The 24754-nt window shown below is 45.5% G+C and overlaps 4 protein-coding genes across 4 annotated transcripts; 2 read left to right on the top strand and 2 right to left on the bottom strand.

Moving 5' to 3' along the window:
• Nucleotides 1-3221: 3221 nt before the first annotated feature.
• LOC120681428 lies at nucleotides 3222-3837 on the bottom strand. Its single transcript, XM_039962921.1, has 2 exons — nucleotides 3708-3837; nucleotides 3222-3602 (listed from the first exon to the last, which is right to left on the bottom strand). Exons 1-2 carry the CDS (start codon nucleotides 3834-3836, stop codon nucleotides 3252-3254), a joined length of 480 nt encoding a protein of 159 aa, XP_039818855.1. The 5' UTR covers nucleotide 3837; the 3' UTR covers nucleotides 3222-3251.
• Nucleotides 3838-8407: 4570 nt separating this feature from the next.
• LOC120680823 (katanin p80 WD40 repeat-containing subunit B1 homolog KTN80.2-like) lies at nucleotides 8408-16487 on the top strand. Its single transcript, XM_039962383.1, has 18 exons — nucleotides 8408-8700; nucleotides 9112-9242; nucleotides 9559-9676; nucleotides 9765-9991; nucleotides 10127-10229; nucleotides 10936-11006; nucleotides 11291-11365; nucleotides 11454-11597; nucleotides 11705-11933; nucleotides 12031-12915; nucleotides 13629-13685; nucleotides 13776-13888; nucleotides 14458-14580; nucleotides 14921-14995; nucleotides 15073-15185; nucleotides 15346-15465; nucleotides 15540-15608; nucleotides 15949-16487. Exons 1-18 carry the CDS (start codon nucleotides 8667-8669, stop codon nucleotides 16013-16015), a joined length of 2754 nt encoding a protein of 917 aa, XP_039818317.1. The 5' UTR covers nucleotides 8408-8666; the 3' UTR covers nucleotides 16016-16487.
• Nucleotides 16488-16637: 150 nt separating this feature from the next.
• Nucleotides 16638-17551, bottom strand: LOC120680824. The gene has a single exon (XM_039962384.1). The coding sequence runs from the start codon at nucleotides 17335-17337 to the stop codon at nucleotides 16897-16899; it is 441 nt and encodes a 146-aa protein (XP_039818318.1). The 5' UTR covers nucleotides 17338-17551; the 3' UTR covers nucleotides 16638-16896.
• A 4232-nt stretch (nucleotides 17552-21783) lies between these two features.
• Nucleotides 21784-23950, top strand: LOC120683057. The gene is made up of 3 exons (XM_039965071.1): nucleotides 21784-22194; nucleotides 22429-22634; nucleotides 23411-23950. The coding sequence occupies exons 1-3, from the start codon at nucleotides 22105-22107 to the stop codon at nucleotides 23667-23669; spliced, it is 555 nt and encodes a 184-aa protein (XP_039821005.1). The 5' UTR covers nucleotides 21784-22104; the 3' UTR covers nucleotides 23670-23950.
• Nucleotides 23951-24754: the final 804 nt, after the last annotated feature.

Below are 24754 nucleotides of genomic sequence, written 5' to 3' on the forward strand. Positions count from 1 at the left end.
ATGGTTTGACTATCCATACTGATGCTTGCAAGGGCTTAGAGTTAGCAGTTGATATAGTTTTTCCTGGAGTGGAACATAGGGAATGCATGAGGCATCTTGCTTCAAATTTCAGCAAGTACTACAAGGGCAAGATATATGATGACAACCTATGGCCAGCATCTTTGACTTATAGCCTAAAAAAGCATAACTTCCATGTGAATCAGATATATGCAAAGCCAGAGGTGAAGGCATACATGGAAGCTGAGCACCGGAAAATATGGGCTAGAAGCAAGTTTAGTGAAAAATGCAAGGTAGACTATGTGAATAATAACCTTGCTGAGTCTTTTAATTCATGGATTAGACACATTAAAGGGTATCAGCTAATTGACTTGATAGATAGGATTAGGCAGATGCTTATGGCCAAGTTTGAGTTGCGTCAAAGAATTGCTTCTGAAAAATTTGTTGGCCACAGAATAATCCCGCAAGTGATGAAGGAACTACACCAGAACACTAGACAATTGAAGATGACTTTGCTCAAGCGCAAGCCTTTGGCGGCAGAGGTGACAGTGCTGGATAAGAAAAAGAGAGAATTTAGATATCCAGTGGACTTGGAAAAGAGGACATGTACTTGTAGAAAGTGGCAGATGACCGGGTTGCCGTGCACCCATGCCCTCTTCTTCATTACTTCTCTTCGTGGTTTAGCTGCAGAAATAGATCAGTATGTACATGAGTACTACTCAGTGGCCAAGTTTAATGCAACCTATGCTGAAAATGTACCTTCTATAGAGGCAAAGCATCAGTGGGACATTGTTGATCAAGGTTTCGTGATGCATCCTCCAATTCAAGGAAGAGCACCGGGAAGACCAAAAAAAGTTAGAATCAGATCAAGTGTTGAGGGAGCTGGACTTGGGCCTAGAAAGCGAAAATGCAGGAGATGTGGCAGATTTGGACACATTGCTAGAAATTGTAAAAATGCAGTTGATCCATCTTTTGGAGAAGAAGGGCATGAGGAAGAAGAAAATACAGTAGAGGCACAAGATGGACCCTCTAGGTATTATTCCTCTATTATTGTTATTGATATTCTACTTTTATGTTCTGCTAGTAATTCCTCTTATGCGTGTATTGATTTTCAGGGCAAGGAGTGCACCCAAAGGGAAGAAAGGGAAGGTAGGAACTGAAGAAAGATTGGAGAAAAACTCTAGGTAATATTGGCTGATTCTTTGAAAGTCTGTACGAAAAGGAGATGCTGCAAGTGCCCCTTTTATTTTTCTAGAATTTATTTAAACCGTCTTGCTTGTTCAGTATGTTCCTGCAAGTTAGTTGTTTCGCTTGTGGACTCCACCTGAGAAATAAGTTTCATGTCAGGCCATAGTGATGTACAAGACATAGCAGTTATCAGTTAACAGAACATAGCTGTTTTTATGCACAGGGGAAAGAATCAACCTAAAAGGAAGAAACCAATTGAAGATGGTCCATCCAAAGGGAAGAAAAGGAAGGGAGGAACTGAAGATAGTCCAGCCAAGAACACTAGGAGCAAGCAACTCAATATTGCAAAAAAAACAAGAAGCAAGAAAAAACTTATTGTGGACTGTTGATGTCTTTTGGCTTGTAATTTGTGGGCTGCGATATTGATGTATTTTGGACTTAGGAACTTATGGATGGTAGCTCATTGTTGGCTGACTTGAATGACCTAGAGACCCATGGATGGTAGCTGATTTTTGGCATGCTTGAACATGCTATTGGTTTGTGGCATGACTTAGAGACCCAGGTAATATTGCTTGTTTATGTAACAGTTAACTTGTTACCCTTGTCTTCAACCTGAAAATTTAATGCGCTTGGAAACTGTTAAACTTGGGAATTATGGGAAACTGTTACACTTTCAATCCAGTTGCTTCTTCTTTTTTACTTATTTGATTTGAATGTGGGTGCCAGGAAGGAAATTAGCCCTAACTACTTTCTCCTCGAAGGATAAGCCCCAAATCACTTTGCCCATCGATATATCTGCCTGTTAAGCCTGCTGCATGTTCTGTTTTGCATGAACAATTTGGGATGGTAATTCTTAAACCAATCCTAAGATGCAAACATATCTTGGTGGTGTCTCAGTGAGACTGACAACAACAATAGGAAGCATTTAAGAAAAGTATATTTCTTTTTTTTCCTGTACAGAAGGTCATTTGCGTGAAACACAAATCCACTAAGACATCTTTGCTACTATTTGACAATTTGAGTCATTTGAGTCGTTGGCACTAGGCCAAACATATACATGTAACTGGGCCTCCTCAGCCCATTTGACAATTATTATTTATTTTGTCTAGTTTAACACATATAAATATGTAGTAAATTGTTTAAGCGTTAAAAAATGGTAAATATCATTGAAATACATAATGTTTGCCTTTAAATGAATATATAGTGCAAAATTGAAGTAAAAATAATTAAACATTTATTGACTCTAGTTCAAACTATGAACTTCAAGTTGAATCTTATGAAACCTCTTCAGAGATGTTCCCATTTGTGAACAAAGTATATATGAACTGTTGTCAAATGTTTCAAATTTTTTATTACAAACTATCAGCATCATATTATGACTCCATGCCAATTTTCAGAATTTTTGGACCACATTTACATATTATTTTATTTTTCAGAAAATGACTAGAATAATATGAATTTAAATATTGTTGCCATATATTTGAAATTTTGAACAATTTTTGGATATGATGTGTATTTGTGTATACTTAGTTAGGTATATATTTATATAGGATTTTTTGAACCCTATATGACATACCTACAGTTCAAATCCGAATTTATAGAAAAAAATTTTCTGTAATTTGTTTAATTGTAGAAACTTGGGTATGTGTTAATTATATTCCGTTGCACTGTAAGGCATAACTTCGAGCCCGTCCGACTGGTCCCTGGAGCACTCTTTAATACACAACCCCTGGTGCATGGTTCGAATCCCAGCACCACCAATTTTTTGGCAGTTTGGCGCTGGTGGATGGGGGTGGATTTTTTGGCCGTTTGGCGCTGGGGGGTGGGGGGGATGTCAGGCTTCCTTTTGCGGTGGGTGAGGTGCATGGGGAGGGCTGGTTTTTGCCTGTTTTGGCCGCTTATGTGCTCAGTGTTAAACTAATTTTTGCCCACTAAATGTCTAAAGCATCAGTTCATACAACAACAGTGCCATGACCTAATACTAAAGCAACATTTACGTACTGAAATTTCCTCACTCCTAAACAACAGTGGCATCACAGTGCTAAGCAATTTATAGCGAGATGTTTTCAATGATTCATCATAAGAAAAAGCACACCGATAGATATCAAAGAAATATAAAAGACTTTAAACAATTTCTTCATGTTCTTCAGTTCGGCAAGGTCGGCATTCATGTTCTTCAGTTCGGCAAGGTCGGCATTCATTTTCTTCAGTTCGGCAAGGTTGGCATTCATGATCTTTAGTTCGGCAAGGTTGGCATTCATGTTCTTCAGTTCGGCAGCAAGTGTGTCGGTAGCCACATATGCCCTACTGTCGACGGCTTGTTCCGGGGCTGCTCCGGTCATCATGTCATCCCTGCATATGCCTAGTGCCGCAATATACTCATCCAACCACATAAAAAAGTGGCATTGTTTAAGAGCCTAATCCATCAAAATAAAACAAATTATCACACAGTTTGATCCACACAACTATTCACGAATCTAACACTTAGGAAGCTAAATAACATGAGCAAAACGAGTGCAAACCTTTCCTGCCTGCGCCTTGCTTTCGCACTTCACGAACTCACGGCCAAAGTTGCCATTCTCTGTCCTTTTCGTTGTGCACCTCACAAGGGGATCCAACCGTGGGCATTTTGGACAGCGGGTGAGTGGCATCGGCCCGTTCGGGGCCAATTCATATGCTCTGATGCTTGAGCTGCTCCCACGCGACATGCTGACCTGCTCATAGGTATGTATAAGCATAAGCTATTACAGAAATCATGCAACTACAAAATGTGAAACATTAAGTAAATCCTATTTTGCTCGATGAAGGCTCTCAATAACCAGTTTACCCTATTTTCTTAGTTTACCCTATTAAGTTGATGTATGTTATTGCTTTGCGCAAGACTGCAGTATGGTCTAAAATAGGGGATGTGTGGTCAGAACGATGTGCCTCTTAGGATGTGCTTTAGAATTCTGAGTAACGGTTTTCAGAAATCAAGATCAGCAGTACAACAAAGCAATTGTAAACTAGCAGCTCAACAAACAACCTTCAACAATCAGTGTATCATAGAGCAGAGAACTAAAACAACCTTCAACAATCAGGGAGTCGGAGGGAGGAGGCGGCCGGGGGAAGCTGCACCCCGCGCGCTCCTGGGAGGAGATCTGCCGGGGGAGAGGCGCAGAGGCCGGCGGCCGGGCGCGGAATGCCTCCTGGCGCCGGGCTGCGGGAGCCCTGCTGGCGGCCGCGCGCGCAGGGAGCTCAACCCACGGACCACAGCTCGACCGGGGGGCGGCGAGAAAGCTCGGGCGGCGGAGCGGTGACCGGTGAGGAGGCTCGACGGAGCGGTGGCCGGCGGGGATGCGGCGGCGGTGGCGGCCCGGACCAGACGCGGCCGGCAGGCACCCGCGCGAGGCAGGGAGGGGGCTTGCGGACCGCGCGCGGCAGGGAGCCACGACGCCTCGCAGGACGTGGAGGGCCGCCGGCGGGGAGCCTCGGGTGGCCGGCGCGGTAGGGGAGGTCGGCGGGCATACGCGCGCGGCCGGGAGCCGCGGCACCACGCGGCGGGGCCCTCGGGGAGCCGCGCACAGCACGCGCACGCGTCAGGGACCCGCGCTCGCCGGGCAAGCACGCGCGCCGCAGGGGCGAGGGCGGCGGGGATTCGGCGGAGCCTCGGGCTGCCGGAGGTGCAGCTCGGTCAGGGCAGGCAGCCGGTGGGGAGGAGGAACAGAGGCGACCGGTGGGGAGTGGGCATCACGCGCGCAGCAGGGGGGCGGACAGCGGAGGAGGTCGGACGCGCGCGGCAGGGAGGCGGATAGAGGGAAGCCGCGGGGAGGCCGGCCGCGTGCGCAGGGAGCTTGACCCGCAGTGCAGAGGCGCGCGGCGGCGGTAGGGAGGAGGCGAGGCGCGCAGGGAGGCGGTGCAGAGGCACGCGGCGGGGCGCCCGGCGGCGGCAGGGAGGAGGCCGCGCGCGCAGGGAGCTCGGCCCTCCCTCCCAGATCTGGATCGAGATGGCTGGTGGAGGATGAATGGGGAAAGTTTCTCGTGGGGCCCACTGGTCAGTGAGACAACGCGGTGCATATATTTGGTGAAATGTGGGCCCCACCTGTCAATGACGGACGGTTTCCGTCCGTGCGGGTAGAATTCAGCGAAGTGTGGCGCGTGGGAGGGTAAATCTGAGGTGGGGAATGAGTTAGGGGGACAACTGAGGTGGGGTTCACAACTAAGGGTAGGAATATAAATAGCCCAATAAAATGTAGAGGAGACGGGGCAACAGACAGTTTTATCGGATCTTTCATCCAGAGCTCCACGAATGCGATCCCATTTTCCTCGACAAGCCAACTGAACCACCGCTAATCATGAGGCTACCAAGCTGGCCATATTTTAATAATTAGCTATCACAGCTTCGGCTTAACTACACCGTCGGTGTACTTGGAAATTAATTACAACCATGATTAACTTGGACATGAGGTGCGAAGGGGTCTGTAGCTTAGTGGTTACAAAAGTAAAGCCTCGGTAGTTATATGTCTAATGGTATTGTGCTTTTGGTCGGTCAACAGTGAGACGCTTATAGTGACTTCGTCAATCTCGAGAATTTACCGGCTCAATTTTCGAAGATGCTCATAGAGATAGAGTTTGCATATGTATATTTATAGGAGTGAGTGCTGCAATACTACAACAAACTTAACCGAGACAGTATTTGCTCCGAGGCGGTAAAAAAAAAGAAAAATCCATAGATAAGCCCGACAAACTCATCCACGTGCCACCGCGGCCATAGCACATTGGATCCACACGCCGTCACAGCTGCTTACCGGATCTAGGCAACAGCCACCAGATCCGAGCACCCATGGCCGGATCTAGGCACCTACTTGCGGGAGAGGAAGGGGAGCTCAGGGAAGGAAGATGCCACATCAGCCTCGCCCGCCGTGGGCCGCCGCTTCGGCCTGGCCGGCCGGCCGCTGCACTGCAATGGCCAGCCGAATCCGCACTACCCGTGTCTCCGCCACCCGGCCGGCCGGCCACGTCACATTCGTGCTGAACCCAATCACGAAGCATCCGACCCGATAAACCTGCAGTCTGAAAAAATATCATGTAACAAGTTGGGTGCAGGCCGAAATATTTGACTCGAAACTAAAAAAACGATCCAACCAGAAAATTAAACTAAAAAATGCGGGTCAACCTGACTCAATCCGAACCTAACCTGACTCGACCATGTTATGGGTCGGGTGCGGGCCAACATTTTTTTATCTGAATTCCGAAGTGATCCAATCCGAACCCAATCCAACCTGACGGATGACCAGGTCTAGTCCGCGCCACCTGGTCAGCCGCCCACGTCCATAGCACCCTGGCCGCTCACCCGCGCCACCATGGTCGCCGCTTGCGCCGGAGGTTGCAGGGGAGAGGGAGGAGGGAGAGGGGCACCGGAGGTGTGCTCGGCAGGGAGAGGAGAGTACACCGGAGGTGCGCCGGCGCTGTAGGTAGTGAGAGAGTGGAGGGAAAGGGCGGCGCCGAATGGGGAATGAGGGAGGAAGAGAACGGAATGAGTGGGTTAGTGTTAGGATTTTATTATATAGTCGAGTGCAGCAGTAGGCTGTGGGTTGTGCCTGATTTTTTTTCTTAAGGCGGACGCCTTATATTTTTTTGATAGAAATACTTTAAGGGAAACCCTTAAAGTTTAATTAGGTGCGGCACCGAGGGTTTGAACCCCGGGCGGGAGCACCCCGACCAGTGGCCTTTGCCACTGCACCGTGAGCCCCTTCGCCGGATGCCTTATACTTGTCCGCCTCCATAAATGAGTAACTGAGGCGGGTATTTTTAAACGCCTCAGTAAATATAACAACAGCCTCGGACAATTTATTTTGCGAGGTGTTTTATTTAACCGCCTCAATTAAAAGAAAATGACCGTCTCGATTAATACCTGGTATTAATTGAGAGGGTTAAAATTCCTGCCCGCCTTAGAGGTATTAAAAAAATGATCGCAGTAAAATATTTTTTGTGGGCGCCTGTGGTGAGTTCGTCAATCTCGAGGATTTGCCGGCTCAGTCTTCGAACATGCTCATAGGGGTAGGGTTTGCGTACGTGTGTTCATAGCGGTGTGAATATACGTGCGTTGTGAATGTCTGAGTTGTAATTTAAAAAAAATAGTGTTATACTGTGCAATTAAAAAAAATTGGGGATGAGGTGCACGTAAGCATATATGGTACGGTATGCATTCTCCTCCACTTCACTCAACGGATCGGGAGAATCCTCTGTTTATGCATCGACCAACGCTCACAGAGCACAACAAAAACGATCATGATCCGTGAACAAAGGCTTCTGTTGGAGGCTTTGACAACAATTCAACAAACTAGCCATGGCACCCGTGAGCATAAAGGAAGCATTTGTGAATCCCTGCCCAGGACACTGCGTTCAACCGAGTGCAGGACATTTGTCACCCAACTGATTACTCCTTACCTTATCTGGCTAGACGTTTGCTGTGTCATTTGCCTAATTGTTGGTGATGGTTGTGTATAGTCTTAGCGTGCAAATGATAACCCGAGAAACACTTATCCTTGCGTGTTTAGCACATTGATGCGTAAGTTTCTTCCGAATACTAACGTGCACTGAACTTGCCTAGGGTGTTTAGTTTGTGAAAAGTTTAGATTTTGGTACGGTAGCACAATTCGTTGTTATTTGACAATTAATGTCCAATCATAGATTAATTAGACTTAAAAGATTCATCTCGTATGAATCAGTTAAACTATATAATTAGTTATTTTTTCAATTATATTTAATATTTTATATATGTGTCCGAAAATTTGATATGACGGATGCTGCAGAAATTTTTTTGAGAACTAAACAGGACCAGCGGAATGGTTGGATTACCCTCGTCTCTTGAGGAGAGCTGAAGAGAGCAGAGCAGAGCGAGCTGGGAAGGAAGACAAGATCCACCTCCACTGCCCAACGCCTTCAGCTCCATTTTTAATCGGCGAGCCCTCCAACCCCGAGCTTTTTTTATTTCGAATTTTTTCGAACCAAACCATCCTCTCTCTCGTCTTCCTCCTCCTGCCTCCCTTCCCCACCCCACCCGCACAGCGCCCGGCCCGGCCCCAACCAGAGAGAGCGAGCGAGAGAGAGAGAGAGAGAGACCAGACCAGACAGCTCCGTTTCCCCTCCCCGTCCTCCCTCCACCTCGACCGCGCACCAAACCCGAAAGCGCACCCACATTCCCTCCACCCCCCCCCCCGCCCTCGCGCCCCTCCCCTCCGCGTCACCCGGAGCGGCGGCTACGGGCGTGGCGGCGGCGCCCTCCCCCACCCGGGCAGTGGCGGCGGCGGCGGAAGGGTCTGTCCCTGGAACAGGGAGGCTCTGGCGAGAGTGTGTACGGCCGCTTCGTGCTGGGCGCAGGCGCGGCGCGAGATCCGGGCCGGAAGGCGCGGGGGGTCTCGGGGTGGCGCCGTGGCGTCGGCGTGATCTGAAATGAGATTGGGCCCGGCGGCGCGGTATTCGCAGCGGAGGTGCTGGCCATGACCACCAACACCAAGCGCGCCTACAAGCTCCGTATCCTTGTCAATTTCGCTAACTTTATTTGAATTTCAATTCGGGGTGGCGCATAGTTGCTTTCCGAGTGACCGATCCATCGCTGCTGCCGCTGCCGTTCAACCAGCTGGGCGATTTGATTTATCAAATTTCGGAGGGAGCTTCCGAGTCTCAATTTTCTGCTTCTATCCCCCTCCCCCCCCCCCCCCCCCGTTAAGAGGAACAGGGATTTGGCGGCTGTGAGGTTGGGTGGGTCGCACTTTTAGGTAGCCACTACTGATTTATTGTTGATTATTATTTGACAAGTGCAATTGCGGGCATCCTGCGTTTGTGAAATGTCTGAAGTGGTGCATAGACGTAACAACAGTTTTTGGGGGTGATTGGGTTGCTAAACTTGCGACATTGGAATGCCTTGACTTGCATTTGGCTCAGAGGAGTTTGTGGCGCACTCGTCCAATGTTAACTGCCTCAAGATTGGGAGGAAGACCTCACGGGTTCTTCTCACAGGAGGAGAGGATCATAAGGTCAATCTTTGGGCTATTGGGAAGCCCAATTCAATATTGGTAAGACTGATTTGTCTAGTGCTGTTCCGAACTGAATGTAAATGTGGTTCTACAGCTGAGTACGAAAGCAAAACCCTAACTCACTCAGCAAAACTTTTGCTGAACCTTGAAGTGGTTACAAGATGAAAATTTCACCATTCCAACTGCTGCTAGCTTATCTAACATAGTTCTCTTTATGATGGTATTCAATCAATACAAAGATAGCTAACAACCTACTGCACAATAATGTGTTTGAGCATTGTGGGTTTAGTTAACAAATAGGTGGGACGGAATACTTTATTGTATCCACACTTTTAACTTTTTGGTGGCTGTGCAGAGTTTATCTGGCCATACAAGTGCTGTGGAGTCGGTTGGTTTTGATTCCACAGAAGTTTTTGTGGCTGCAGGAGCAGCTAGTGGAACAATAAAATTATGGGATTTGCAGGAGGCGAAGAGTATGTTTTAATATGTATATTTAACTTACTAATATAAATATTAATGAATCTTTCAGCAATTATATCTCTTGGTTTATATCTTATGCAGTTGTCCGCACCCTTACCGGACATAGGTCAAACTGTATGTCAGTTGATTTTCATCCCTTTGGGGAATTCTTTGCCTCTGGGTCATTGGACACTAATCTGAAGATATGGGATATAAGAAGGAAGAATTGCATCCATACATACAAAGGTCACACACGAGGGGTGAATGCTATTAGATTCACACCTGATGGCCGGTGGGTTGTATCTGGCGGTGAAGATAATACAGTGAAGGTAATAATTTGCCAGTAAGCCGGTGCTATGTGTTTCAATTGCTAGTTCTTGTGCTGTCATTCCATTTTCTTGTCTTAATCCTTCCAATGCAAATCCTTATCTCTGTGGAATTTATAATAAGTTTTGCCTTGGCAGCTCTGGGATCTGACAGCCGGAAAGTTATTACATGAATTCAAGTGCCATGAGGGTCAGATTCAGTGCATAGATTTCCATCCCCATGAGTTCCTTTTGGCAACAGGTTAGGTTAAGGTTTTACAATGCTGACCTATCTTTTAATTGTTAATGTTCATTTGACCCTTTTTGTTGTACTATGTACTATTTACTTTTTTGTGGTTAACTCTTCGACTTCTTTCTTGGCCTTTGGTTGAGGAAAAGACTTGTTTCTTTATAGAGTTGCTAAATTAATTTACTTATGCACACACTTTTAAAAAGCTAGGTTCGACATTTGTCCGTAAAGTGGAAAAATTGTGTAAGAATGATATCCTAACTGAAAACAAGAACCCTGGCAAAGTGCAAATAACCTTTCCTTGACGGTATAACCGGTAAAGTGTAATGCACCATATTATAGTTGTTTATGTGCTGTACATGTGCTGGTTGCAAATAACTGTTGGATTGATGACAAAATTTCCGAATAGTCATGTCTTGGTGTAATTTAGCTTGTTGTAAGTAAATCAGCAATTCATGTACTTTCTTAATTTTGTTGTGGGATGTCATGCTTGTTTCCATTTATAAGCTCCTCACTGTTCATCGGTGGCATTTGTGAGGAGATGCATCTTAAACTGTGTACTTATCAGCATTGATTAAGAAATTCCATTTTTGCTCCTGCGGAGATGCATATTGTTTCCTGTCAGGTAGTGAAGGGAGATTCATGTCTCTGTGGAACTAGAGTATATTATTTTTGAAACTAAATCTCTCTTACATATAAAACCTGTTGCTTCACTCAGGTTCAGCTGATAAAACTGTCAAGTTCTGGGATTTGGAGACCTTTGAGTTGATTGGATCTACTGGACCTGAGGTATATTATTATAAGCATTCATTGTTCTTTCCATTGTTTTTTTGTCTTTGTAACATGAGATATTTTAACATCATTTCCTTAATAAGTAACTAAAGTGTTGGTGACCTTTCTCTGTTCCATAAAAAAAGAAATGGAAAATGATCAGAAAGAAACTAATATCACCTGTTTGATGCTACTTTATACCACAAAGAATCGTATACGAATATTTACAGCAAAATCCAGTTAAATTATTACTTATTTAATTCATTTGAATTACTGTTTCTTGTCTCCATCAAATTTATCAGACAACAGGTGTTCGATCCATGACATTCAATCCTGACGGAAGATCTCTGTTATGTGGGTTGCACGAAAGCTTAAAGGTACTGCTATTACTTTCTCAAGTGATCACGCCATGACAGCTTCTTGTACCCCTTCACTTCCAGAAATAAACTTTTCTCGATTGAGCAGGTTTTCTCTTGGGAGCCAATAAGATGCCATGATACTGTGGATGTGGGATGGTCTAGACTTGCTGATTTGAATGTTCATGAGGGAAAACTTCTTGGTTGTTCTTTCAATCAAAGTTGTGTTGGAATATGGGTTGTTGATCTGACGGTATGTTTGCTAAAGCTGCAATTTTAACACCGATATGTTACCGTCAATTGGAGTATTCCTTTTTTGTTTTTTTTCTTGAATGCACTAACAAAGAAATCAATTGGCAGCGTCTTGAGCCATATGCAACTGGTACATCAACAAAAGTAAATGGTCATTCTGAATTGAAGACTGTGTCAAGCAGCACTTTGCCTTTACAAAATGACAGTGGTTCAAGGGCTAACATTGGGCGATCATCAGTTTTGCAAAATTCAGAGAATAACTTAAAAGCTTCTTCAGGAAGACTGTCGGTTTCTCAGAACTCAGATTCTGCACTCAAAGAGACAAAATCAACAGCCTGTATGTTCCTGCTCATCTCTATCTACACTTTTTTTACATTTAATGATTAAAGAATTTCATATGCCTTATATCTTTTACTGTTCTTACCATACTGAAGCAAGCGGATTGGTCCCAAGCACACCACAAAGGGCTGGAGTTGGCTCCAATAATAGATCTTTTGGAAATTCAGCTTTTGCATCTGGTGGTACCACCTTGAAGAGAAGTTCATTGAGGAGTCACAATGCCTCTAGTGTTAGCAATTTCAGTAAAGCTGATGTAGTGCCTGTGATTGTTCCAAGAACTATCTCAGGAGGGGAGCTGGCTACTGATTCTAGAAGTGATGCTGCTGATGTGGCACCTGTTCTTTCTAAGGCAACCAGAAGGGCTGATCCTGCTACTGAGTCTAGAAAAGAAAGTACTGATGTGGAACCTATTATCCCTAGAGCAAGTTCAAGAACGGAAATATCCTCTGATTCAGTACCTGTTATTATTTCCAAGTCAGGCAGAAGGCTGGAGTCTGGCGCTGATTCAAAAAAAGAAAGCGCCGATGCTGCACCTGTTGTTGTTCCTAGGTCAAATACAAAAATGGAAATGGCCTCTGATTCTGCACCTATTCTTTCAAAGCCAAACAGAAAGGTAGATCCTGGTACAGATTCAAAGAAAGAAAGTGCTGATGCAGCACCTGTCATCGTCCCCAGAACAAGTTCAAGAACAGAAATGTCCTCAGATTCTAGGAGAGAACCTTCTGCTGGAAGAGTATCGCCATTCAGAATCCAGTCAAGATACGCTGAGCTACGCAAGTTAACCCATGCAAAAGTTGACAGCGGAAGTAAAAATACTGAAACAGATGACTTCAATTGCCAAATATTTCCCTCCCGGAGAAATGGTGTTTTTCAAACAATAAGTTCTGAAGAAACTTGTGAAGATATGAAGCATGGTGCAGTTGACAGGATGCCATTTTCAAATTCATCAGAACCGAGTGCAAGTGTCCGCAGTGAGAATTGTATGATCTATACCTACTTATCTGTTTATGTGCCGCTACATTTTGATTTGCATGCATTTTCACAATTGTTAGTGGTGCTTGATTTCCTTCACCCTGTGCTTAATGGACTAACAAGTTGAGATATCTCTATTGCTTGCTATGTATGTTGTTTTCCATGCGCATGCACATTTTTGCATGTATATGTCCCTACATGTATGTAATTAGCTGATTGTGAATTTTGTTGTTGTGCATTCATTTGCGCATACTAGTAATTCTATAAATTAAATCATATCTACAAATACACATATAGCAGTGTTGTGCAGTAAGGTGCCCATCCTCATTAAAAGGTTTATATTCTTCAGAATTGTCGGTTTCAATCCAAGAGCAATGATTCTTATAGGATTTAGTCACATTTTCATTTTGTTACATTGAATCAAATATTAATCCAAACAATTTCCTTCTTAAAGGAAAGAATGACATGTTTATTTCTTCAAGGTGCTCGGTAATTTGTAGAGCTATAGTTGTTCTGCATGTCTTGTAGTTTTCATCTGAATTTAATTAAGTAATATCCTATTTACTCAGTATTAACTGGATGAAGCATGGGTTTTCAGAGCTTACATTCTGAATTGTATGAGAAACACATCGTCTCTTCTCTTGGTTAACTATTAGATATATGTGTTTTGACAAAAAAATTACTTTTTTGGGTAATCGTGCCATTTGATTCTGTTTTACAGATGTTTCTAGAATGCGGAAACCAAGAGATAACTGCTATGTTGAAGTTTCAAGAGCAGGTATAGTTATGCTATTTTTTTTAATGGAAGATGCTACTATCTTGTGCTTCCCGTAATATGTTCCATGGATCCTAATAAATTATCGTGTAGGTAGAGCAAGATCAAATGTCTCTAATTGGGAAGGGAGGGATCAATCCCCTAGTCATGAAGAACCAACAACAAGCAGTTCTTCGCTGGCTCCTACAGGCCGTTCATATTTATCTGTATGTCGGAGACAAACGTTTATACATCCCATACCTTTTATTTTCTATTTTAATTCCTGAAGGTTGTAAAATGTGGTTGCAATAAGTAATGACCTCAGTGGTTGCAATAAGTAATGACCTCAGTTCATCTTGTAGATAAATGTTCATGCATTTTCCACCTTTTCTCCAGCAATTAGAAGATGCTATGCTTAGTTTGTTCCCCTCCCCCCCTTTATTTCATGTTTCTTTGTGGTTGCTGCTGCCCCATTCATTCATGTGATAGATCATGGACCAAAGATAGCGTATGTCTTAACCATTCCATCAATCATACCTTGCCCAGTCTCAGCCTAGACCTATCAATAATTCCCATTTGAAACATGTTAAAATTTCACCGATTCCTGTGAAATCATTGCAGACTCATGCTTGCTTAGCTTGTGCTTACTCTATTGAAAATATGCAGATCTTAAACTTTGTTTGGCATCTCGGTTTATAGCTTGAACTAGAAAGTAGATGAATTTGTATCTCTCCAGCATGTTTGGTCGTCTTTTTTTCTTTTACGCTGAGATTTGTGAGACATTTGTCTTTTGCAGAGGGGAAGCAATCAAGCTTCTGAAACTCCAACCATTGCTAGCGATGAGGATGTTCTGTCCCTTCTAATGGAGCAACATGAGCTATTTCTAAGCTCAACGCGGTCTCGCCTGACAAAATTGCAGGTCAGTGCAGTGCTTGACCAGTTAGCCTTATTTGTTGTGTAATATATCAGTGCTGGTGAAGAAAAGCAATTTTATAACTTTAACTTTTAATCCTACCAATTAATTAGATAGTGTAACTTCCCCAGGTTATTGATGAATTGTGTTTCGGTGTTTAAGATTATATTAGGGCCTATTTGATAATTCATCCAGAAATGTGTTGGTACGTGATTTGCCAAGTGTGGTGCAATCACATACTATTGTAAATCACTGTGTTGCTCAGTGGTGTAAAGCACCCATTTGAATTGATGCTAGGCTTTTAAAGTGCAACTTCTCAAATGCTTCTCTTTTTGTTGACATACAGATTATTCATCAGATGTGGGTAAGAAACGACATCAGAGGTGTTCTCTCTGCGATGGAGAAGATGTGTGATCATGCTGTCAGTACTTTGGCTACTCTTTCTTATGCATCCAATAATCATCATCTTGCTGATTATATCGTTTCTGTTAATTGCAGGTCTCTGCCGATATGGCAAGTGTTCTGATGGAGAAAAGTGAAACAATCACACTAGATTTATGTACCTCTATCTTGCCTGTTGTCACTGACCTTCTGGAGAGTAAAACTGACAGGTACCTTTTTGCTATGACTTTTGTGAGCGATTTTCATGTTTTTCTGGTATTATATGGATCGATCAAGATTGGGACCAATTTTTGACTGATCCATGTACGCTGAGTGCCATCCGAGCGACCATCATGATATCTAATCAATTAATGAATTAATTATATGCAGACATTTAGGTGTTTCATTGGAATTGTTGGTGAAGCTTGTCAGGACCTTTGGTCCAATGATACATTCGACAGTATCATCAGGTCCTTCTTCTGTTGGTGTAGATCTTGAGGCAGAGCAAAGGTATTGTTTCAGATAGCTTCTTCTATGAAAGGCCATTACTAGAGTACATGATGTAATTTGCTTGTTTTTTGTAGGCGGGAGCGCTGCAACTTATGCTTCATTGAACTGGAGAAAGTAAAAAATAAGCTTCCTTTTCTTACAAGGTATTGGACAATTTAAATATTATACCTTAAGGGAATTTATAATTTTGACCTGTAATAGTCATGCAACTAGATAGCATTGACCGTTTACTTCTTGGGTCGTTGAGTCAAGTGCACCATTGTTTCATTATTGACACAAAAATTGGGAAGAAGCTGCATTTGCTTAAACTGCTATAAACCTTTAGGAACATGTTATAACCTACTTGATTCAGTTGAGCGAATTGTCTTAAGTCTTAACTAAACGTGTAGCTTTGAATCATTTAGTAAGCGCACCAAGCTCTTTACAATTTGCATTTCATTGTATCCACATCATCCATGTCCTGATTCTGTTAAACTTCAACAGAAGAAAAGGGGCAGTTGCAAATGCAGCACAGGAGCTCACTCTTGTCTTCCAGGAAGTTATGAGTTGACAATTAGATGGGAAATGCTCCCCCCTTATGGTGCATTGATATCAGCAGCTGCTGAGCGCTAGCTGTTCAATCGTGAGCTGGCATCAAGCTCCAAGGCCACACCAGCAACAGAAACATTTTGTTGCTGCTGTTCGTGCCTTTTGTACACATGCTAACAGCCGGACTGACATCCATATCATTTGAGAAGAGAAGCAGCCATGGACAATGACTTGAGCCACACTATTATGTGGAGGTCGTTTCATGGCTGCTGAAGATGGTGGGCTTTTCGAGCACTTCTTCTAGTACTTCGCCATCTATAGTGTGCTGCGTGGTTGATTTAGTCACAAGATTGATGAGTGAAGCAAGCGAGGCATGTATATCATTTTTGAATGTTTGATATCTATTCTCTGGATGACTCTCTTTGTTCTACTTAAAGCGCGGAATTGATTTCACCTTGTTGTTCAATTTAAGCTTTCGATGAACTTGTGCTGTTCTTGGTCCGGCAACAATCACTCTGTTTTAGCAAACTGCATGTCTGTCTTGCATCGTAATAGTGATAAAGCCGATATCAGATTGATTTTGGATTCCCTTTCTCTGGTCACGAGCATCTCGAAAGTCTGGTTTCAGATAAATGCCAAGTTGTATGCAACAAACAGGTTGAACTTCCATTCAGATTAAAATTTCCACAAGATTATCCATCACGTGACCGACCTTCACACAAACTGTAGCCCAAACAAATGATAAGACACCAGCGGTTTACGCATGCAGCAAGTGCCCTTCCTTATTCCCCCTCCATGGTCTATCTACTACTACAGAACTGACTCCCAGACCTAATCAGGAGTTCAAGACTACACGCCAACGCTCAAACTGACTTCACCACGGAACTGAATGGCTCCTGCCTTCTAGCAGGTGGGGACACAGGACTTGGTGCACTTGGCGGCGCACTTGCTGTGCGCCGAGAGCGTGCAGCCCTTGCCGCAGAGTAGCTTCTTCTTGTGGCACTCCTCCTTGGTGAGGCAGCTCTTGCCCTGCTTCTCGCCCTCCTTGCCGTGCTCGCCGCTTCCCGACGAGCTCTGGTCGTCGCCCTGCGTGGCTACGCCGCCGCTCGGCTGCTCCTCAAGCGGCCTCGCCAGCGTGTCCTTCTTCGCCGCCCAGATGGCCGCCAGCGTCGCGCCCTCCGCGGCCAGCAGGCGCGTGGCCTCCTCGAGGTGCGCGTCGCTCGGGATGGTCCGCTTGTCCTGCTGGCGCGCCTCGAACGGTGAGGCCGCCGGCGAGGTGGCGCTGGCCGCCACGGCGAGCGCGAGGAGCAGTACTGACGCCGCCAGGCAGCAAGAGCGAGGCATCGCTGCAGCTAGAGCTAGTTCTCGATCAATACAAATCTTTTTTTCTAGTGTGGTTTTGGTTGCGAGATTCGGTTCGTGCGTATTTATAATGCTGGGTACGTTCGTGATCTGGGCAGCAACCAGGGCATGCCTCAACTAATTATGCCGGTTAGGTAAGAGGCGCCAACTACGTGCTCGTGATCGAGGGAGCATGGATAGGTAGAGGATGTGTTCAGAATCGTTGCCTTTAATTTCTAATATATATGTATGTATGTACGTATATTCAAAGCATAATGAAAGCAACATAATTCCAAGCAATGTTTCTCAGGAAGCTTTTTTTTTCTTTCAAAATGACCTGCAGGGTTCTCCATCATGACTCGTGGGAAGAGACATCGGCAATAATTCCATCCGATGGAGTAAAATCTTGAACACATATTGTATGCATTTGTGCACAGGTTATATTTCTAAAAAAATAAACCACAAAAACAGCAAACATGACTTCAAAAAAGAAAAATTGAGTATACATTGCTAAAAATTAAAATAAAGTTTCCATACATGTCAAGAGTAGATATCATATATTTCAACAAGCACTGACTATAGAGAATTCATAAACTACGTAGATATATACCTAATGATAAAATATTATAATACAATGACTATGGTAAAGAGATAGAGCAACAATAGTTGCATCCAAATATGTCCACCTATATTTTTCGAGCTTGATACATGTGTACCACGGGTAGTTTTGTTGTGAGTAGGGTCATAGGCTTCTCTCCTCTGAAGAATGCGTCTTATTTTCTTCAATGCTTCTTTCCGTGGCATAATATACAGTGGGCTCATTACAAATACCAAAGTGTAATCTTCGATTCTTGCACATATAAAAGTACCCAGCTTTTATACGACGATCATTGTACCTTGCAAGAGCATGTCGAAGAATATCAAATGATTTTCAGATGCTTTCTATATGTTTCCGATATGCTTTCCAGTTGAACATGCCTTTTTCCTTCCAGATATAATATGTTTCTGTGATTTTTCTTGCGTTAAGGCGCAACATCAATTCTCGATACAAGTATGTGCATTTGATCATAACCCTTCGCTTCAAGTCACCAATACCATATTCATCATAACGACATGGTATCAAGGCCTGTTTGTTTCTGAACTTGCCTTTTCCGCGTAAATCCAGGTATTGAACTTTGGATGCTTGGGGTTGGACATGCTGCCTTTTCCAAGCTGTCCGCTCTCTGGTTGGAGCCAAACGAATCCTCAATCTTTTTGACCCGAACATAAATTGAATTTTCCCCAAACTTTGTGTTTTCCTGCATGCATTAGGCGATAAAAACCATAATGATCGGATGAGTTATTAATTGAGGTGCTCTAGGTATCATGAGATAAAAAAGATTACAGAGGAGGAAAGAAAAACCATTATATAAAAGTACGGATATTTCTAGCTACCAAAGAGAAGTAACTCAATCAATTGTAGAGCTGAGTTTAGGTTTGATCGGTTTGTAGTGTACCAGGAGCGGAGCAAGGAATAAAGTATGAGGGGGCAACACTATCCAAGTACCTATAGTATAGTGCAAATTTCAAGTATTATATATTGATATATATACCGTAAGAAAATTTTCACATATAATTTCTAATCCAAGAATTTTACAATATACAACTAATTGTAAGCATATGATTCGACGAAGTGATTTATCTTAAGATTATCTCGATAGCTTGGTTGCTGATTGACTAACAGAGCGCGATAGAGGCTCGCGGCTCAAGCAATTACAATATACGTTCTCTCTGGTATGGTCATGCATGTTGACGGGGGTACAAACCCAGGACCCCTAACGTGCCCGACTCATGTAATAGAAGGCCCAGCAAGCCTATTGGGCCAAGAACGGGACAGCCCGCTAACCCGAGCGGGGAGCTGCCTTCACTGCTAAGCCAGCGGGTCCGGGAGCATTACCTCCCGGGACACGTGGCGGCCCCCCGACCTAGCACCCCGGGTCAGAGCCTTGCCGGTGACCCGGGACATGTGCTTCAAGGGCGCCGCGCCTCCTGACAGGCGTGCCGGCCAAGACAGGCTCCGTGCGAGCCCTGAGACGCCAGCCATCCTTATCTTGCGGCAAGGGCTAAGCCAGCAGGACTCCCTGACAAGGGGACAGCGCCGCTCGCGCGGGCCCCGCGACACAACAGGAGGGGGCGTCCGCAGACGCTGCCTCCCCTCGCCGTAATGATGGTTGCCTCTGTGCCTCACCTTATTACGCCAGCGAGTGTGACCGGATGCCACCAGGTAGGCCTCGGTATGACACCCCTCACCAGGCACGCCGTCCGGTGACAGAGCTACGTAAGATAGCTCCGCGGGTAAGGAACACGGGCTCCGGCGGACAAGACCGGAAGAGACCCCCGAATGACCGTCCGAGTGGTCGCGCCGCCCCGACTGAGCCAGGATGGGACAGCACCGGGGGAACGCACCGCCCAAGAAGATCGACAGGATCATCCCTTGCACCAGAAGATCGCCAGGATCAAGCCTGCTCACTCCCGACCGACCGAGTAGGCCCCGACGACTGACAAGGACGAATTGCACCCCGGCGGTGTCAAGACACAGCGCTAGATATCTGTAAATGGGGGCCCACCTTGGACTATAAAAGGGAAAAACCCCCCACGTAGGAAAGGGTTGGACTCTCACGGGTTCGACACTGCTTGACCAGCTTGTAAGCTCCCCTCTGAACTTTGAGCACCCGGGCTCGTGAGCAATAGAGCGAGAACACCACCCCCCATACTGGATGTAGGGCATTTCAGGCCCGAACCAGTCTAAATCCTCGAGTCTTTGCGTGCTAGACCATATCCGATCAAGCGCACAACTAACGAGCAATCGAGTAGTTTTGTAGTCGCCCATTTCCCGCAGCGACACATGCTCTCTAATCTTTTAGAAACTTCTCACAATTATGCATTTCTATTTCAATACCATATATAAATCTATGAGTAATTTTGCATATATATATGAAATCAAGAAAATTTCATTGACTGAAGTACGTCTTGGGTTTCATTTTCCTCGTTACATCGTTGATGAAATACTAAGTTTTATAAATGATAAAGTTTATTACTAAACTAATAATAAATAAAAACTAATTATATGATTTAGCTGGCTAAATTAATCCATAATTTAGCGGTTATAGAGGGATATAGCCAGCTATTAGCGGATTTAGGCATTTAGAGCTAAGAGATGGATATCTTAGTTTTCTCCGCTCTCAAAGACAATAGCAGGCTATAGCCGGCTATTTAGAACCTTGGATACATGACACTTGACAAAGATTATAATACACGTGGCAAAAGCTTTATTGTGTGCCATCCTGGGCAAATGTGACAGCGCCACAAAATTGATAGAAAAAAACTATTTGCTGAGTGCTTTCTGTCGAGTACTCGACAAATCCTTTGTCAAGTGCTGAGACGGCTCTCAGCAAAAAGAAGGAATGGGAACAGCCAAGTGACAGCATGTGCCTCTCTTTTGCTGAGTGTCTTCTAGGAGGCTCTCGGCAAATACTATCTTTGTCGAGTGCCTGACCTCTCGGTAAATATAATTATTGCCGAGTGTATTTATTTTGTCGGGAGTTTTTTTCTCTACACATGGCAAATAACTTGTTTGCGGAGTGCCGTACTCGGCAAACAGCCGGTTTCCGGCGGTGGTTGCATCAAAAAGTGAAACCTAATTTAGCGCAAATCGCAGTGATACTAGTCTTGGACAAACTCAAGCACCGAGGTGTTCGTCGCCGTAACAAAAGTTGAAAAAAAGAAAGAGATACTAGCTACGTGCAGTAGTCTGGTCAGATGTCCCGATGTTCAGGTATCCCTTTCAGGCATGCTCCTCTAGTCCTCTGGCGTCAATCAAGTACAAATTGCACGCGTTGCAAGCAAACACTAGCTCAAGGATTCGTGCAAGGAGGAGGAGCCTCCAGCCTCCATGCATGTTTGGTTGACACGTACCGTTGGTGGCAAAGAAGAAAGAAAAGGCTCACCACCACCACCATCTCGCCCAGTTGGCTTGGGCCACCCGCGCAGCGGTGAAAATGTTTGGGTTTTTGTACTGTATTACTTTTCATTGTTACTTGACAAATAACGTTTAATTATGGGCTAATTAGACTTAAAAGATTGCTAACTAGTTAGACTGTATAATTAGTTATTTTTTCAACTGCATTTAATGCTCCATGCATCTGTCCGAAAATTCGATGTGATATGTATAAATTTTTTGGAAACTAAACATGGTCTAAAGCATCTGCCACTAGTCGCTCAGCTTTGCTTTGCTTTGGCAAGCAAATTCTAATTCTTCGCCCAGAAGGAAGGAAGGAAATTTACTTACTAAAGCATGCGGCTAACAGCTGCACAGCAATAACATTCCAATCATGCACGAATCTGGGGCTGGGACCGCCCGTCAACCAGCTGCTACTGCTAGCTTAGCTAGATGATCGGAGGCAAAGGCAGGTGGTGTGGTATCGACGAGCGGCGCTAAGCTGCTAACACGTCAACGTCGGAGGCTAGTGCCGCATCGCCTCACCACACCACATCGCGCTAAGCTCAGCTCAGCTTATCCGGCCGGCAACCCCTTGGATCGGCCTAATCTCTCTTTATTTTTTTGTGCCAACGAGAACGACGGCGAGTCGGAGGGGAAAGCGAGATCGATCGATCGAGCCCCGTGCTACTATACTATACTAGCTGCGGCCTGTGGCATCATCAGTTCATCACTCCCCTCCATCCAGAAATCCCCAGAGGGTAGGGTGCTGGTTTCTTGAGTGATCGGCCGGCATGGCGTCCATCATCATCATCGCCGTGGTGTTCGTCCTGGACGTCCTCGCCTTCGTCCTCGCCATCGGCGCCGAGCGCCGACGGAGCTACGTACGTCAGATACATATCTATATCTATCTATCTACTATAGGCTTGCTCATCATCTTCTTTCTTCTTCTTAATTATGATGAGTATTCGTCTTGACTCTATCTCCGTGTGATTGCTTATTGCTATCGGTGATGGATCGGAGAGGGGCCGGGAACCAAGTAGTAGCGATCCATCCGATTCCGATTCGTTCTCAAGGGCAGGCTGCCTCATCATTAACTGCTGCTGCTGCTGCTGCAGGTGACCTACGTGAACGTGGACACCTACGGGCGGGCCTACTGCGTGTACAGCTCCGACGCGTCCACGGCGTACGGCGTCAGCGCGCTGCTGCTGCTGCTCGCCGGCCAGGCGGTCGCCATGGTCGCCACCCGATGCTTCTGCTGCGGCCGCGCGCTCTCGCCGGGCCGCTGGCGGGCATGGTCCGGCATCTGCTTCGTCGTCTGCTGGTAATTAATTGCTACTTGATTAATTAACTAATTTCCTGGCTAACCACAACAACCTTGCATTGGTGAATCAGCAAGCAAGCTAGGGAAACCTCAGCAATATTGTTTTGTGTCCGTCTCTCATTTGTCGCGGTGTTACCTTACCTGTGCGATTACGCCCCCTGGGATTTGGGTTTTTGCAGTCGTACACCTACCCGGTGCCCAGCTAATCTCAGTTAGTTGCACAGCACTAAATATGGATTAGTATTAGTGCATACATCATGTGTGTGTCCTGGTTGGCTACATATTGCACACCTTGGGCTCATGCTCATCTGCTGGTTTGCAAGTCGGTATCCGGACAGTTCATCATCTGGCAAATATGGTGCCCTGTCCCTGCACAACTCCTTATTAGCTACCACCAAATTCTTTTTCTTTTTGAATAAAAAGATCGAGGGAGCAAATCGGCAAGAGTTAGTTTAGCTAGGTATTCAGACTTGAGCCACTGAGAACATCTCTGCTGGGGAACTCAACTGAAAAGTATGTTTGAGCAGGAAGGAGGGACTGAAACTGATGGGATCGCCCACTGAGATAATCTTATTAGCAGTCTAGGTATTCAGACTTGAGCCACTGAGAGAACATATGCTGGTAAACTGAAAAAATATGTTTGGCAACAACAAAAATAGTCAACAATATTATATATAGACATAGAGTGCAGTTTAGTTTTTATGCAGACTTGAAAACTTTCACATATATGTATGTATGTTTGTATGAGAATCTTAAGTGGATTATATTGGGCGCAGCATCACCTTCGTGATCGCGGAGCTGTGCCTGCTGGCGGGTTCGGTCCGGAACGCGTACCACACCAAGTACATCCCACGGCCGAGCGACAGCCCGCCGTCGTGCGCGATGCTCCGCAAGGGCGTCTTCGCCGCCGGCGCCGCCTTCACCTTCCTCACCGCGCTCTTCACCGAGCTGCACTACCTCTTCTACGCCAGGTCGCGCGCCGCCGCCGACTCGCCGCCGCCCATCGTCGGCGGCATCGGCATGACCCGCATGTGACTGTGAGTGACCTCACCAGGACACGGGTGGTGATTGACCCGACACTGCTGCTTTGTACATGATGTGCTCGTCCATGCCCTCCCTTATTGACCAGCGTGTGGTAGTAGTGTGACGTGTTGCCCTTGGGCTGCCTGCGTGGTGTGAATCCTCCTATCAGATTCAGGAACATACGACCTGATGCATTGCTAGCTGAAATAGGTTTTCCTGTGCATAAACATTCAGAACTAAACTCTGTTGCTGTGCCTGTTAACTACCCGACAGTCAAGATAACCTTTGGCTAATCACGATCTGCACGGAATGGAAATCCGTACGGAGCCATGAGCTGCTCGGCGGGCGCTGGTCCTGCTCCCGGCGAGCAGCGGAGCTTTGTTTATGCTCGCGCTGCACTTGGCAGGCACGCGACGCAGGACACGACTCCGTGGATCCGGTCCCGGTGTCGGGGGACCGAGGCGTGGTCGGCGGCACACCGGTCGTCGTCGTCGCCGCCGCCGCCGAGTAAAGATCTCCTCGGGTGTCCCTGCAGCGCCGGGCCGCATCTCCGGCTGTCCCTGTGCGGTCCGGCAAGGCCGCGCCCCGCTGCTCTTCTTAACTACTACTCCCTCCTTCCCCGTTTATAAGGCATACACGTATATCAAGATTCAAACATTCTCATCTTTGACCAATAATTTGACTATTAAATTTTTGTTTTTATAATGCAAATTTCATATGATTGGATTCATAATCAAATATAGTTTACAATGATTATAAGTTTATAATCAAAAGTGATATAATATATGATAAATAAATGGTCAAAGTGTTGTTTAGAAGACCGTGTCATGTTCCACCATGCCTTATAAATGGGGAAGGAGGGAGTAGCAATGGCGCCAGGCGGTGCTGTGCCTCGCCGTCGTTTCTGCTGCAGCCTGCAGGAGTATTCTAGTAGTAGGCCGGTGCACTACTACCCTGCTACTGTACTAGGCGTAGCATGCGCATGTCTGCCGGCGGCGACAACGGCGGCGGTTGCGGCCTGATTGGGGGAGCATGCCTAATTCCTCACGTGTCTGCTCTGCTCGCGCGGACAATCCATCGGCCAACTAGCGGAATTG

This window comes from Panicum virgatum, chromosome 7N (assembly GCF_016808335.1).
Source record: "Panicum virgatum strain AP13 chromosome 7N, P.virgatum_v5, whole genome shotgun sequence".
Taxonomy (NCBI): Eukaryota; Viridiplantae; Streptophyta; class Magnoliopsida; order Poales; family Poaceae; genus Panicum; species Panicum virgatum.

Coding starts and splice junctions, on each gene's coding strand:
- LOC120681428 (XM_039962921.1), bottom strand. CDS start 3,836: ATGCCACTCACCCGCTGTCCAAAATGCCCACGGTTGGATCCCCTTGTG. Junction 3,603..3,707: donor GCAAGGCGCAGGCAGGAAAG/GTTTGCACTCGT, acceptor TTGATGGATTAG/GCTCTTAAACAATGCCACTT.
- LOC120680823 (XM_039962383.1), top strand. CDS start 8,667: ATGACCACCAACACCAAGCGCGCCTACAAGCTCC. Junction 8,701..9,111: donor CAAGCGCGCCTACAAGCTCC/GTATCCTTGTCA, acceptor CATTTGGCTCAG/AGGAGTTTGTGGCGCACTCG. Junction 15,609..15,948: donor AAGCTTCCTTTTCTTACAAG/GTATTGGACAAT, acceptor AAACTTCAACAG/AAGAAAAGGGGCAGTTGCAA.
- LOC120680824 (XM_039962384.1), bottom strand. CDS start 17,337: ATGCCTCGCTCTTGCTGCCTGGCGGCGTCAGTACTGCTCCTCGCGCTC.
- LOC120683057 (XM_039965071.1), top strand. CDS start 22,105: ATGGCGTCCATCATCATCATCGCCGTGGTGTTCGTCCTGGACGTCCTC. Junction 22,195..22,428: donor CCGAGCGCCGACGGAGCTAC/GTACGTCAGATA, acceptor CTGCTGCTGCAG/GTGACCTACGTGAACGTGGA. Junction 22,635..23,410: donor ATCTGCTTCGTCGTCTGCTG/GTAATTAATTGC, acceptor TATTGGGCGCAG/CATCACCTTCGTGATCGCGG.